This window comes from Dryobates pubescens, chromosome 20, assembly GCF_014839835.1.
Source record: "Dryobates pubescens isolate bDryPub1 chromosome 20, bDryPub1.pri, whole genome shotgun sequence".
NCBI lineage: Eukaryota > Metazoa > Chordata > Aves > Piciformes > Picidae > Dryobates > Dryobates pubescens.
This window is the reverse complement of record NC_071631.1, coordinates 11,374,287-11,388,112: the sequence shown is the minus strand read 5'-3', so window position 1 is coordinate 11,388,112 and position 13,826 is coordinate 11,374,287. Positions and strand designations below refer to the sequence as shown.

At 41.0% G+C, this 13,826-nt stretch overlaps 1 protein-coding gene across 1 annotated transcript in view; it reads right to left on the bottom strand.

Annotated features, from left to right (window-relative positions):
• Positions 1-13,826, bottom strand: part of CEP112 (centrosomal protein 112) — a 162,430-nt gene that overhangs the window by 134,275 nt on the left and 14,329 nt on the right. Inside the window, exons 6-7 of the mRNA XM_009902668.2 lie at positions 9,567-9,614; positions 9,363-9,440 (exon numbers count right to left, since the gene is read on the bottom strand). Of these exons, the coding sequence (XP_009900970.2) occupies positions 9,363-9,440; positions 9,567-9,614 (126 nt within the window). The remainder of the gene's footprint in view (positions 1-9,362; positions 9,441-9,566; positions 9,615-13,826) is intronic.

Genomic DNA, 13,826 nt, shown 5'->3' with positions numbered 1-13,826 from the left:
CTCTGGTGAGACCCCACCTTGAATACTGTGTCCAGTTCTGGTGTTCTCAGTATAAGAAGGACTGTGGGAGTGAGTCCAGAGGAGGGCCACATAGATCATGCAAGGGCCGGAGCACCTCTGCTATGAGGACAGGCCGAGGGAGGTGGGCTTGTTCAGCCTAGAGAAGACAGGACTCTGGGGGGTACCTTAGAGCTGCTTTCCAATACCTGAAGGGATCCTACAGGAAGACTGGAGAGAGACTTTTCATAAGGGTGTCTAGCAGTAGGACAAGGAGGAATAGTTTGAAGCTGAGGGAGAGCAGGGTTAGACAGAATCTTATATTGGAACCCCCAAAGCTTTTAAGATTAATTTTGAGGTTTATTAGTAACCTTTAACACTTAGAGAAATTTAAAAGTCAGAATAAGCACCTAAAAGGAAATCACTGGTGTGAAGAAGAAAAAGAAAAAAAGGATGAAAGAAAATCACAGTTTCTAACAATTTGAACAGAAATCCTAAAATAAATATGATATTTAATCATATTGGAACGAATCCTGCATTTTCAAAATTGAACTGCTGCAAAACTTGTGCTGAATTTACACTATGTAGAAAAAAAACCTGTTCACTTCATTCAGATGTCTGTCACGTGAGACAACAGCTTAATATCACATCTTACATTTACTGACAAGCAGCTTCTACCCACTTGCTCAAGCAATTCTGAAGATCAATATCTACTCCTGAATAGTTTTTAACCGAAGTGAGAAATGTATTGTAGTATGAAAACAAAGTGGGAAGGGTAAAGTGGGTAAGATGCATACAGAAACACAGCTCCTCTTTCACAATCCCATGAATCTGGTTCTCATGACAACCAAGAGCTGCAAAATCTTCACAATTAAAACAGGCAAAGTGCATTAGGAGAGAAGGTTCACTGGTGCCCTGGGTCTATAGCAAAGTGAAATGTGTGTGTCGTGACCAAAGTACCAAATACGACTCCAGGTCTTATGAGCGTAAACAGATTTCATTTTCTTGCAAGTGCTGGTGATTGTCTAGGAGGGCACCGTGCAGGAGAGTTTAGAGATCTTTACTCGAAGCCTCAGACGCAGGCAGCTCAGAAGCAGCTCGGCTAAGGGCTGCGCGCTGGATCAAAGCTGGACCGAGCTAGGCGGGAGCCTTTTGTGGCAGCGAGCAGGCAGGGGTCGAGCGGCAGGTCCAGACTGGAGCCGACAGCAAAGCGCCCGAGAGCCGAGGCGGCAGCCAGGGGGCGCTGCTCTCACCCAGCGCGGGCGATGGGAACGGTCCCAGCCAGCGCCGAGACGAGGGCGGACAAATAGGGCGGGGTGCGGCAGTTGGCACAGTCGGGGTCTACCAAAACTCCATACAAATAAGCAAGGTATAAGGATGAATGTTTTGTTGGGAAAAAATGCGAATATGTTGTTGAAAAGTTTGCACTTGTTGCACAGGTCAAGGTTTCAGGAGGAGCTGCAGGTACAGAAGCAGTACCTGCTGCATCACCCTGAAAACCAGCTTGATTCCCCTGGTAACTGAGATTCTAGACAAGAAAGGAGGTCTGTTTTGAGTCTTCGACATAAAGAATTATGGAGGCGTGCAAAGAAGATTCTTTTAAGTATCAAGCTCACTGTTTTTCACTGATTCAGATGTAGACACTTCCCAGAATTTCCCTGGGAGGGGCAGGGGTGGAAGGTGGGCTGCAGTTTTGCCACCTAGCTGGTTTTACATCACTGAAATTTCCAAAGGCTCTATCTAGACTTAAGAACAAATCCTTTAAATTAAAGGAAATCATAAAAAATGTTTTTCCTAGGTGAACATTACACACAATAAAAGAGTGTTTTCCATCTGAGATTCACATTAACACTGTGCTTTCTTCATGATGTTTGTGCTCATCCTTTATGTGTAACACAGAAATTAAAAGTCATTAAAAATACATTTTGAAACAACAGATCATTAACCACTCCACAGAAGAGCATCAATGTTTTTAACTGATGCAAGGGCTACAGTAAAATCAATGTCTTCAGCTTGATCTAGTTGTCCCTGCTCACTGCAAGGAGTTTGGACAAGATGACCTTTGAAGATCCTAGAATCACAGCATGGCTTAGTTTGGAAGGGACCTCAGAGATAATCTACTCCAGTTCCCCTGGTATGAGCAGGGATGCCTCTCCAGTAGATTTGGTTGCTCAAGGCCTCATCCAACCTGGCTGTGAAAACCCCCAGGGAAGAGGCATCCACAACCTCTCTGGGTAGCCTATTCCAGAGTCTCACCACCCTTGTACTGAAGAACTTCCTAAGATCCAGTCTAACACTCCTCTCCCTTCAAACCATTCTCCCTTGTCCTGTCTCTAGACACCTTTATGAAAAGTCTCTCTCCAGCCTTGCTGGAGGATCCCTTCAGCTATTGGAAGGCTATCAAAAGATCCCCCCAGAGTCTTCTCTTCTCTAGGCTGAACAACCCCAGCTCCCTCAGCCTGTCCTCACAGCAGAGGTGTTTTAGCCCTTGGATCATCTTTGTGGCCCTTCTCTGGAGTTGCTCCAACAGCTGTGTGTCTGCACGATGGGTCCCTTCCAACCCAGTGCCATCTGTGAAAGTCTCTGTTGCAAAGAGCTTACAGTGGGGACAAGCTAGAGACTGAAAGCAAAGCAGTATCAAAAACGTGAAACATGTAAGGCAGAAATCAGAATGTTGAAAAAGAGCTTTTATAAACATGGTCTTTTGCCCTGATTCAAAGGTCCCTCCACTAAAGTTGATGTTTATGATATGGACTTGAGTATTTGACCTCACAAACACTGATACTTCTCTCCACATACCTAATTTTCTTGATATCCTTACTCTTTAAAAACATTACAACAGCTACTTCCAGCAAGAATCTTTTTACAGAGCACTCTTTGAAACTAGATCATCGCTTAAGTAAAAAAGTTAACATGACATTGCCCCATTTTTATAGCTGCTAAAAATGAAAAGCTTTGTCCTAAATCAAATCATGCCAGCATTCCCCTGTCAAGAAAAATCTGACTTTCTCAGTGCCACTGGACATTAATACACGTTTGCTGTACACAGAAAAATCACTGAATGGACAATTGTTCTCATTCATATGTAAATGTCATTAGGCTCTTTCAAGAGAGAACAATGTATTTTTCACATTTCCTAGCTGGGGGGTGGTGGGAAGAGGGAGAAAAGCCTACAGCTTTGTTTCTCAAAAACTGTACTCACTCGGAATGGGAGTTTTACCCCTAACGTGCATTATTAGCACTCCAGCACATCATGTTACTTAGTAGCTTTATTTGGAGTGGCAAGTAGCCTACTTCCACACAAAACAGACATGCCTGCCACCAGTAGTAGAGACTCCGACATCAGTAAGGACCAAAGAAAGTTCAAAATAGGTTTGGAAACTCTGAAGGTGTGGCAAGTACACCACCACCACCCACACCCAACAACAAATACAAAAGGTACACCAGGGCTTGCTAGGCTGATAAAGATCAGCTTGATGCCCCCAGACATTAGCAGGTGCCTCCAGGCCCAGAATTCCTTTTGTTGCTTGGAGAATCCAGACCTTCAACTGAGTAATAAATTGGCCAGCAGGTACACAACTCACTCAGTATAAATAGAGTCCTGCTGTGGAGAGGGTTCTCTTCAAAAAATGCAACAATCTGCATCTTCAAGAAATGCAACAATCTGCAACTGCCAGCACTGAAAATTGAACCCAGATGAACCTTGTGGACCTAGAGAAATCCTACTGATTTCAAAGGGAGTTCATAAAATCTGAGTATAATAAAACAGCAGATACTACCAGAGAACTTCATGTAATTTTGTGTAGTTCCAAGTCCAGAGGAGTAAAGAAGTCTGCACACACTAAGTCAACACCACTTACTTTTTCTCCCTAGTGTTACTCCTTTTTTTTATGTTGCAGTTCAGCAGCTACTGAACTTTTCACACTCATTTCAAGCTCTCCTAAAACAGTCAGTAAAACTCCACTCCTGCCTTTATTTTCACAAGTGTATCAAGTAACAATAGTTTGCAGTACCCACTTTTTCTACACAATCTCTTTTCTCCCTTGCAACCCATGATCTATACATGTAAAAAAAAATTAAACCCAAACTTTCAGCTTTTTTGTTGTTGTTTGTTTTTCTTTAAAGAGAGAGAGAGAGAGAGAGAAACACTTTGAGGTAGAGATTAATCATCCAGCGGAAGATTAATTCCCAGCTGCTTGGCAACCATCTGGACATTCTACTGGTTAAAACACTAGTTTGAATTGCTAACCTACTGCTTTGATGTTTCTCAATGTCTCCAGCACATATGTGCAATAATTAAAGACACAGTTCCCAAACTATTGCAAAAACTAACTAAATAACTATACATGGGCATATATATCTCTCCATGGCCAGACCAATTAGTATCAGGAATTATAAATCACAAGTCAGTTCATGAAAACATGTCTCATCCTGACATAGACTCTTATGTCTCACACCAGTCTAGCAATAAAATAGGTTTGAGTTTTATTGCATTACATTCTGAGGAGTTATCAAAGCAAGACAGGATGCGATTTCCTCACACGGAAGACAATGGACAAGTTGCACATGTTCTGAGGAACAAGACATTAATCAGCCTGGAATCATGTTAACAGAAGGCAAGATTGCTGTGTTTTCGAACATGAACTAACAGATTACTATTCAGAGTGATTACTTGGTGGTGAGAATGAGTTTACAACTGAATCCTCAATATAAATCAGACACGGTGTTTGAAACAGACCCTGCGCTTATGGAGAAAAGGAGGAGATTCAAATGAGCCAGAGAAGATTCAAAGTCATAATCTGCACTGCCTGGGATATTTTTAAGTTGAATAAACAGTATTTTCAGAAGAAAGTTGTCATAAAAATCTAGGCAAAATGACAATCAAAGGGAAGAAATAATTAGATCATAATCTGCCTGTTTGCATTTCCTTGACCCTTCTTACGGGCCACAGTTGTGCGAACAGAATTCTTACATCTTAGCAAGAATATACACCGGGATTAAAAACCTTCACAATTTTTACCCCTTGGAAAACAGCTAGGTGTTTATGAGCAGAAGTATGACCTGGCCAGTACTGGATGAACAGGACAACAGAAGTAGTGGAACAGTACAGGGAGAGAAGAAAAAGTAAAGAACACAGGGAGCAGAAGGAAAAAAAAAATTCTACCATATGATGCTCCAGTTACTGTAAGATTCAAGTTTTGGGCCCACATGCAGATGCCTTTGCAACTTAAATGCTTTCAGAAAGTCCGTCAAAAACACTCTCCTCCTATTATTGCTAAGTATAAGCAGGATCCGCAGCTCCATTCCATGTTCTTTTAGCTGCACTCAGCTCTCCCCATTCCATACACATATGTACCCATACCAAGCAGATTTAAACTCTCTGGAGACACACATGCCCGTGAGCACAAGGACACTTTTATTTCATTAGAATATGCACCAGAACAATACTGATAGATTTTGTTACCATTCTTGGAAGATAGGAACAAAATATCTGTTTTCAATGAGGGAAAAAAATATCAAACCCATGATGCAGCTAAGAGCACAATGATGTTAATTTGACATTGGTAACAGCTCAGTTTAATTACAACACTCCTCCTTTTAGGATACTGGCTCGAGATTGGTTTTATTTATTGCTTTTAATTTGGCATGTGTTAAGTGTTTCATTTGTGTATTTAAATACTTTGCTACACAACAGAGCAATTAAAAGGAAGAAATCAAAACTAAAAGAGCAATGCTCACTGATCACCATCTCCCGACTATAGGGATACATTTTCATCTTCAAGTGGTTTGTTTTCTTTTTTTCCCCTCCTCAAATCTCACCTCTTTTCTCTAACACCACCCACAAGGGTTATTCACTCTCCCTCCCAAGTTCTGTAACTTTCTTTCCTCCCTGCATTCTTTCCACTACGTTCTAAGTATGGTCTCTTGGGGGGAGGGGGGGAATAAATCTGTATCACAGCCCTTATGCAACTCTCTCCAATTCAAGTTGTAACCTCTTGCCAGATAAGTGAGAAGCACAGTAAATCTGCTGCTTTCAACACCTTAAAATTCAGAACACTTTCAGCCAGACCAAAACCCAGCTATAACATCATCACTGCAGCACGCCAATTTTATCTTCATGTAAATATATCACTAAATCCCAGCGCTTTTGGTGCAGTACAGCTGTATACATGGCCTGATGCTCTTTGTAAACAAAACTTGTGCAACTGGGAGTGCTCATTCACCAAAAAAAAAAACAAAAAAAAAAACCAAAACCACAAAAAACCCCAACCCAAAAAAACAGCTTTTGAAAAATAAAAATCTGCACCATAAAGATAAATTTCTTTAATACATAAAAAAAAAACCAACAAAAAACTTTCTTCCTTTTTCATCCTACTTCCAGTCCTCAATCTACGAAAACAAATTTTGAGTGGGAAAAAAAAGTGTCTTTTCCCCATTCCCTAAGTTGACTTTCACTACCCAGCTCACATCTCCTCTGCTCTGGCTATGTATTCTCTAATTCTCAGACAGAATGATATAATGGTTTGGGTTGGAAGGGACCTCCAACCCTCCTACAGTTAGCAGGGACATCATCCACTAGAGCAGGTTGCTCAGAGCTTTGTTGAGCCTGACCTTGAAGATCTCCAGGGGTGGGGTCTCAACCACCTCCTTGGGCAACCTGTTGCAGTGTTCCACCACCCTCATGCTAATGAACTTGTTCCTAACAACCAACCTAAATCTTCTCTTCTCTCATTTCAAACCATGGCCACTCATCCTACCACTGCAGGCCTTTGGAAACAGTCCCTCTGCAGACTTCTTGTAGCCCCCTTCAGGTACTGGAAGGCTGCTATTAGGTCTCCCTTGGGTCTTCTCCAGGCTGAACAACCCCAGGTTTAAAGAAACCCCAAAACTTCTTTAACCGCTCTATCAGAACTGTTTAACAAACCAGATTTTATTAACAAAGCCAAATTTGTTTTCTATCTTTAAAAGAATTTCAAACCATTATCTGTGCTGTTGAGTCTGCTTTTCTGAAAAATCAGCACTAAGAACTTTTTCTTCCCGCCTTTCTCTGGCTCCATGGAGTATTGGGTGGCACTCAGGATGACCAAAGGTGAAGTTCAAAGGGAGACTTTTTCCTATTTATCAAGATAAGCCCCAGCCATGCCATCTGTTCTGTTTCGCTGCACTGCTGAAAGCTGATCTATTCCTGTTTTGTTGCATCTTCCTTGTTTGAACCCATGAGTTTTCAGTAATGACAGTTCCCCAAATGGCTTAATCCATTTCAGAACTATTGGAGGAAAATATGACTAAAGACCACTGCCTGATGATATTCACATTTTCATAAATCTGTGATGTGGTTATCATTGAAAATGGCCATGTGGTTAGAATTACAGAGTAAAAACAGGTGCAGGAATGGTTTATGAACACAGGTCCAAAGGTTAAAAGCAAAAACCCCACACTTATCCTATTTTATGTTCTCCCATTCTACTACAAAGAGGTTGAAAACAGTTAAAGGTTGACCAAAACTCTTTTGTGTTTTGCTGTTAATACATTTACCTTCTATAAATAAAAAGACTTTATTCTTAATTGAGCTTCACAAACAAAATCAGATGAAAACACATTTGAGTTTTCTACTTAATAGCACACACATGGTGATTGTGAAATCCTGTCTATAACCTTTCCAGTTTAAACCAGCCCAGAGCTGAGCACCATTAGCAAAAAGCAGTGGATTTTTACAGTGTGGTTTAGAAGATTTTTCCACTGAACTAGCAAAGTATTTGCTGAGTATTTTATGTAGCTACTTGGCATGCATTCCTGTTGATTTAATTCAAATATATTATTTAAATGACAACGCTGTGCTTCCAATTTAGTGTTTTTTGAGGGGGGTCTATTTTCGCATCTTAAGAAACTTTGCCTCATTCTGAGGCAACGGTGGTTTGAATATTGTCAATACAAAAGAAGAGTCAATATCAGAGCAGAGAGAGTGGAAGGCATACATCTTGTGCAATAGGCATGTCAGGCTGCTTGTTTAAGCATCAAGACTGCCAGCTCTCAGTGTAAAGCAGACTTCACCTTACATTGCTTCATTAACAATAAAAATAGCTACAAACCAGATTTACCCTCCCTTCAAGGCTGTCTTGGAAGTAACTTTAAGACAGTTAGAATAATAGAATCATAGAATTGTCAGGGTTGGAAGGGTCATCAAGGATCATCTAGTTCCAGTCCATGGCAGGGACACCTCACACTAGACCAGGTTGCTCAGAGCCACATCCAGCCTGGCCTTAAAAACCTCCGGGGATGAGGCTTCTACCACCTCCCTGGGCAACCTGTGCCAGTGTCTCACTGCCTCGATTTTTCAAGAGCACATGACTGAAACCAGAGATTTAAAGGGCAAAGAGAGGAGTATTGGGATGAGGTTTTTAAATAATATTCTTTACACATGTTGATTTTCCTTTCCTGAAGTCTGGCCCACCAGACCACTGACTCACAGATTCATAGACTCATAGAATGGTTTGGGTTGGAAGGGACCTTAATTCTCATCTAGTTCCAATCCCCCTCCTATGGGCAAGGGATGCCTTCCAACAGGGCAGGCTCCAGGCCTCATCCAACCTGGCCCTGAACATCTCCAAGGAGGGGGCATCCACAACAACCTGTTCCAGTGTCTCACCACCCTCACTGTAAAGACTTTCAAACAAAAAATGTAATGCAATCTGAACTATCAATGTGCTAAACAAAATGTATTCGAGACTGATCTCATGGCTGATATTTTAAATACACTCAGTAGTCTATGACAAAAATATCATAGGCATTTAACTTCCTTAAACTAAGAAAAAGGTGGAAATGACCACAGAAATTCATTGCTGTACATATTCAAAACAAAATAACCTGGAATGAGAGAATTAAATAGGCAAGGTTTGACAGTAATCTCTCTAATAAACAGCAAAACCCCATACAAAGAAAAGAGAATTGGAGGTAAATGAAGCAAATACAGAAATAATGTAGAGCCACCATGAAATAAGGTCTAGACATGCAGATTTTTAAAGGTACATAGAAACTAAATAAAAATACTTGGTAAATCAAGGGTTCCACTGCTTCTGTTATAAAGCAGTTTGAAAAATTCCTCAAATTCAAACACTTCTACACTCAAAATTTCTTCAAGGAAACAGCAAATGTATTCAGAAAGGCTTTTCTTAATTCCCTAATTGTGAAAGACATTAAGCATTTAATGAAAAGCCTTGTAACTTCTGCAGAAATTCTCTTATGTGAGTTTTTCAGCTCTAACAAACTGCTTTGCTGATACCCAATTTCCAGGAAAATGCCCCAGCTTCCTGATTTGGGTGTAGTTTTCTTCTCCCCCTCCACAAAAGACCCAAAAAGACCCTTACCTCTTTTTCATGTATTCGCCACATGGTGTGTTCATCACGGAAAGTGCTGCTTTTTCCTAGGTCAGTTTTGGGGGTCATCTATCAAATGAGAAACAAGTTCAAAACAGCTTAAGTTCAAAGCAGCAACTCCAAATAAAATTGATCCTAACCCAGAAGTGAAAAACATGGGTCATGTTTGTTCACCAAGGGAACAGAAATACCTACCAAAGACACTGGCACTGTTTTTTCCCGCAAATATCTTGGATTTTCTAACTGTAAAAGAAGTTAGAGAAAACGTTGTCATGTCAGATGTGGCTGCTTGTTCCTTGCAAACAGTGAAAAATGTCTCCAAATACTCCCAGAAGTTAGCAGTGACAATGTTGGGTGTGCATTTGAAGAGGTAATCTGACCTTAGTTTGGAAGGGACCTTAGAGGTCATCTACTCCAATTTCCCTGCCATGGGCAGGGCTGCCTCTCCAATGGACTTGGCTGCGCAAGGCCTCATTCAGCCTGGCCTTGAACACCCCTAGGCAGGAGACAACCACAACCTCCCTGGGCAGCCTATTCCAGAGTCTCACCCCCCTCATACTGAAGAGCTTCTTCCTAACCTCCAGTCTAACCCTGCTCTCCCTCAGCTTCAAACCATTCCCCCTTGTCCTGTCTCTAGACACCCTTATGAAAAGTCCTTCTACAGCCTTCCTGTAGGATCCCTTCAGCTATTGGAAGGCAGCTCTGAGGTCCCCCCAAAGTCTTCTCTCCCCTAGACTGAACACCCCCAGCTCCCTCAGCTTGTCCTCATAGCAAGGTGCCCCTGGATCATCTTTGTGGCCCTCCTCAACTTGCTCCAACAGCTCTGTGTCCTTCTCGTGGGGACACCAGAAGTGGATGCTGTTTTCAAGGTGTGGTTTTAATTTTAATTTCCAAGCCCTCGTGGTTGTAAAAAGTTCCATCGATGCATGTTTGAAAAGAATTTAGCAGCTAAATATAGAGCCTATGCCAAAGATTTCCTACTTTTCAACAGAAGAGTGCATCGAAGCTGTATCCACACATGCAAGTCATAGAGGCAAAACATAAGGAAGCAATTCATTAACACTGCTGCATAATTAAAGCAGCTCTTATAATCACTATTTTTAAGAACCAAGCACAAAACATTGTTCAAAACCCACTTCCTCTATCAGACAGCTCTATCTTTCTCGTTTCCTCAGATGATGAGGCTCAAACATCACATCACAGAGCATGCACAACACCCAAGCAAAGCTTTCAAGGCTATCATCCTGTAAAACGTGGCAGTGAGGTTTGGAACAGCAGTGTGATTCCAATACCCATCTTACAACAGCTCATCTGGTTTTATTTCTTTTTTTTTTTAAGATTAAATTGATCTATGGGGCATAGCAAACATATATCTCAAATGCTTGCACTTTCTCCACTACTATTAAATAAATTTGTGTGTTAAATTTGTCAGTGAAAAAGAGGCTTAATCCCTCTGAAATTTCAATTTGATACAGTATTATTCATTTCCTGTCCTGAAAGGTTCTGTAGGATTTCTGCATGCTGTTGAGGAGTTGTCATATTTCACCCAGAAGCAGTTGAAGACATTCACATGTTTAAAACACATCCATTCAATTATGTAATATTTTAATACCCTAACTCAAAGTATACGAAACCAAATAATTTCCCAAGTAACCTATTTCTCTTTACTGTCACTGAGTTTATTAAAATACACTAAACTTCCATAAACTTTCATTCACAGAAAGCATCCCAGGTTGGTTTCAGTTCAGGGATTTTGGGGTGTCCTATTTAAATATGCCCACAACAAAACAAGGGTAGATATCTGTGACTAAAATTAATTTCTGGACCTACTGCAAAAAATATAAAATAAAATTAATAATTCTGGACACAGGAGATTGGTGAGAAGAGGAATACCAGAGTGAGATCATCATGGGGCATTAACCACAGATAGCTGTAGGGAAAAAAATTAATCAAGAGACAGAAATAACAAGTACATTAGTTCTAAATCAGACAAAACCCACTATTATTTCTTTTATCCTACCCATTTGTACCTGCAAAACTATTTTCTATCTAAAATTCCCTAATCTGACTAGTGTCAAACTCTTCCCTCTAGCTCATTTCACCAACTTCCCCATGCACCCCACCTGCCTACTCATCACTTGTGCAGACACCCAGGAGTGAAGGCAGCTTGCCAGGAGCTCAAGGTTCAGAAAAGCCAAGCAGCAGATAACATCAAAAAGTCTTCACCAATACCTGGTGGAATTTTGAGCAGGCTAATAAGGCTGCAGAACCAAATTCCAAAGGCTTAATTATTTTCTGTGCAAATTGAAGGCAAACAGCCTTTATTTTTGCCTCTTTCAGAGCTAAAAGATATTCTACATATTTACAATTAAGTCCCATGCTTTATCTGACCGTGAAATTCAGCTCTCTGCAGCCTTCCTTTCAAAACCAATCTAACGAGCTAAGGTACATCCTCCTTGTTTATGAAAGGGAAGGAAAATGTGTCTCTAATATTTGTATGGCCTAAGTCTTGTATTTTTTTATTTTGTAACAGCAGCCATATGTGCTTTGAAGTTAAATGTTCCCACTTTGTTACTTGTTGTGGATTATATCCACTTAAAACCGATCTGTAAACATTTAATGTCTCAACATTCATCCTTTTCATGCTGGTCTTCTGCAGAACTTCTTGTTCTCCAAATTATACCACATTAAAAGAGGGAATATCACAATAAAGAATGACCCCCCTCCCCCCCCCCCAAAAAAAAGGGGGGGGAATAAAAAAAGGCAGCTTGTATTTATGAGAAACATGTAAATTTAAAAATAATAAGCAAAAGGTCAAAGACAAACCAAAATACATATGCATGAAACTGAAGGGCTGCCATGAGAAGAACAGTAAATCACATGCTTTTTGTAAGAAGATGAACCAAATAAATGTCATCATGAAAGACATCTTTATTTGAACTGCAATTGAACTCTAATTTGTAAAGACCACTTCTTAACAAAAATGGCAGTTTTGAATTCCTTTGTAAAGATTCTGGATTCTCCTGTTCTGGTTAGGCAGATGAACAGACAACAAACCGTGATTCATTTTGTGAGAACTGGCAAGGACACAGACTTGTGTGCTCATAAAGCAGAGTAGGGAAAGCTTTGGATGATCAGATCCCCATTAGAAGATGGCTGTGAAGACCATGAAATCATGATGACCATAAGCCAGCAATGTGCCCTTGAGGCCTGGAACGCCAATGGCATCCTGGGGTGTGACTGGTAAGTCAAAGGAGGTTCTCCTCCCCCTCTACCCTGCCCTGCTGAAGCCACATCTGGTACACTGTGTCCAGTTCTGGGCTCCTCATTTCAAGAAGGACTTCAGGGAACTGCTTGAAAGAATTCAGGGCAGAGCCACAAGATGCTGAAGGGGGTGGAACATCTCCATGCTGAGTCAAGACTGAGGGACTGAGGCTCTTTAGCTTGGAGCAGAGGAGCCTGAGGGGTGACTTCATTTATGTTAATAAAGATGTGCAGGGCAGAGTCAGGAGGATGGAGCCAGGCTCTGCTCAAGGATGTCCAATGACAAGACAAGGGGCAGTGGGGGCAAGCTGGAGCAGAGGAAGTGACACAGAAACAGAAGGGAAAACTTTCTCACTGCAAGGGTGACAGAGCCCTGGAGCAGGCTGCCCAGAGAGGTTGTGGAGTCTCAATCTCTGGAGACATTCAAAACCAGCCTGGATGCATTCCTGTGTGACCTGCTGTAGGTAATCCTACTCTGGCAGGGAGGTTGGACTGGATGATCTTTCACGGTCCCTTCCAACCCCTAATATTCTGCATAAAAACACAGGTTCCAAAACTGAATTTAAGGCAAATTATCCATATTTTTAAACTTCAGTATTTACAATTTCTGTTTATTTTAACAACATCTAAAAACTAAGCATTTTTTAAGCATTCCATTTTAAAGCTACCAATACAAGCAGTGAGTTGATAAAAAGTAAACTGAGCTGAAATGCCTTCCCCCAAGAGCATGAAGAGTGCAAAAAAAAGGGCAATTTGGAGCACTTAAGTACTTCCACAAGACTCATCCTAAGAACATCAACTATATTTTATCCCTCAGGCTGAAAATAATGTGCAGGCTTTATATCTGTGATAGTCCAGACACTCACACCAAGGCTTCTGCTCTTTTGACCCTGTAAATACCACAACAATGACAATGTTCATGTTCTGCTTCCATCCTGCCCCTTCCAAAGTCCCATTCCATTCTTTGGAAGATGTTTATCAAGGTAGACTTATCTTCAACAATGCATGACTGTCGCTTATTACAGTTCAGAACCACAGTCAGAAGGTATGTTGTATATATTAAGATTCAGGACAAGAAACCACATTTGGAGCAGCAGGCTTGTTGCACATTCCCCCTTAAGCGTCTTCAAAGACAAAATGTGATTGTTTTCAAAACAGGGATGGAAAACAAAAAACCCACACATGAAAGAG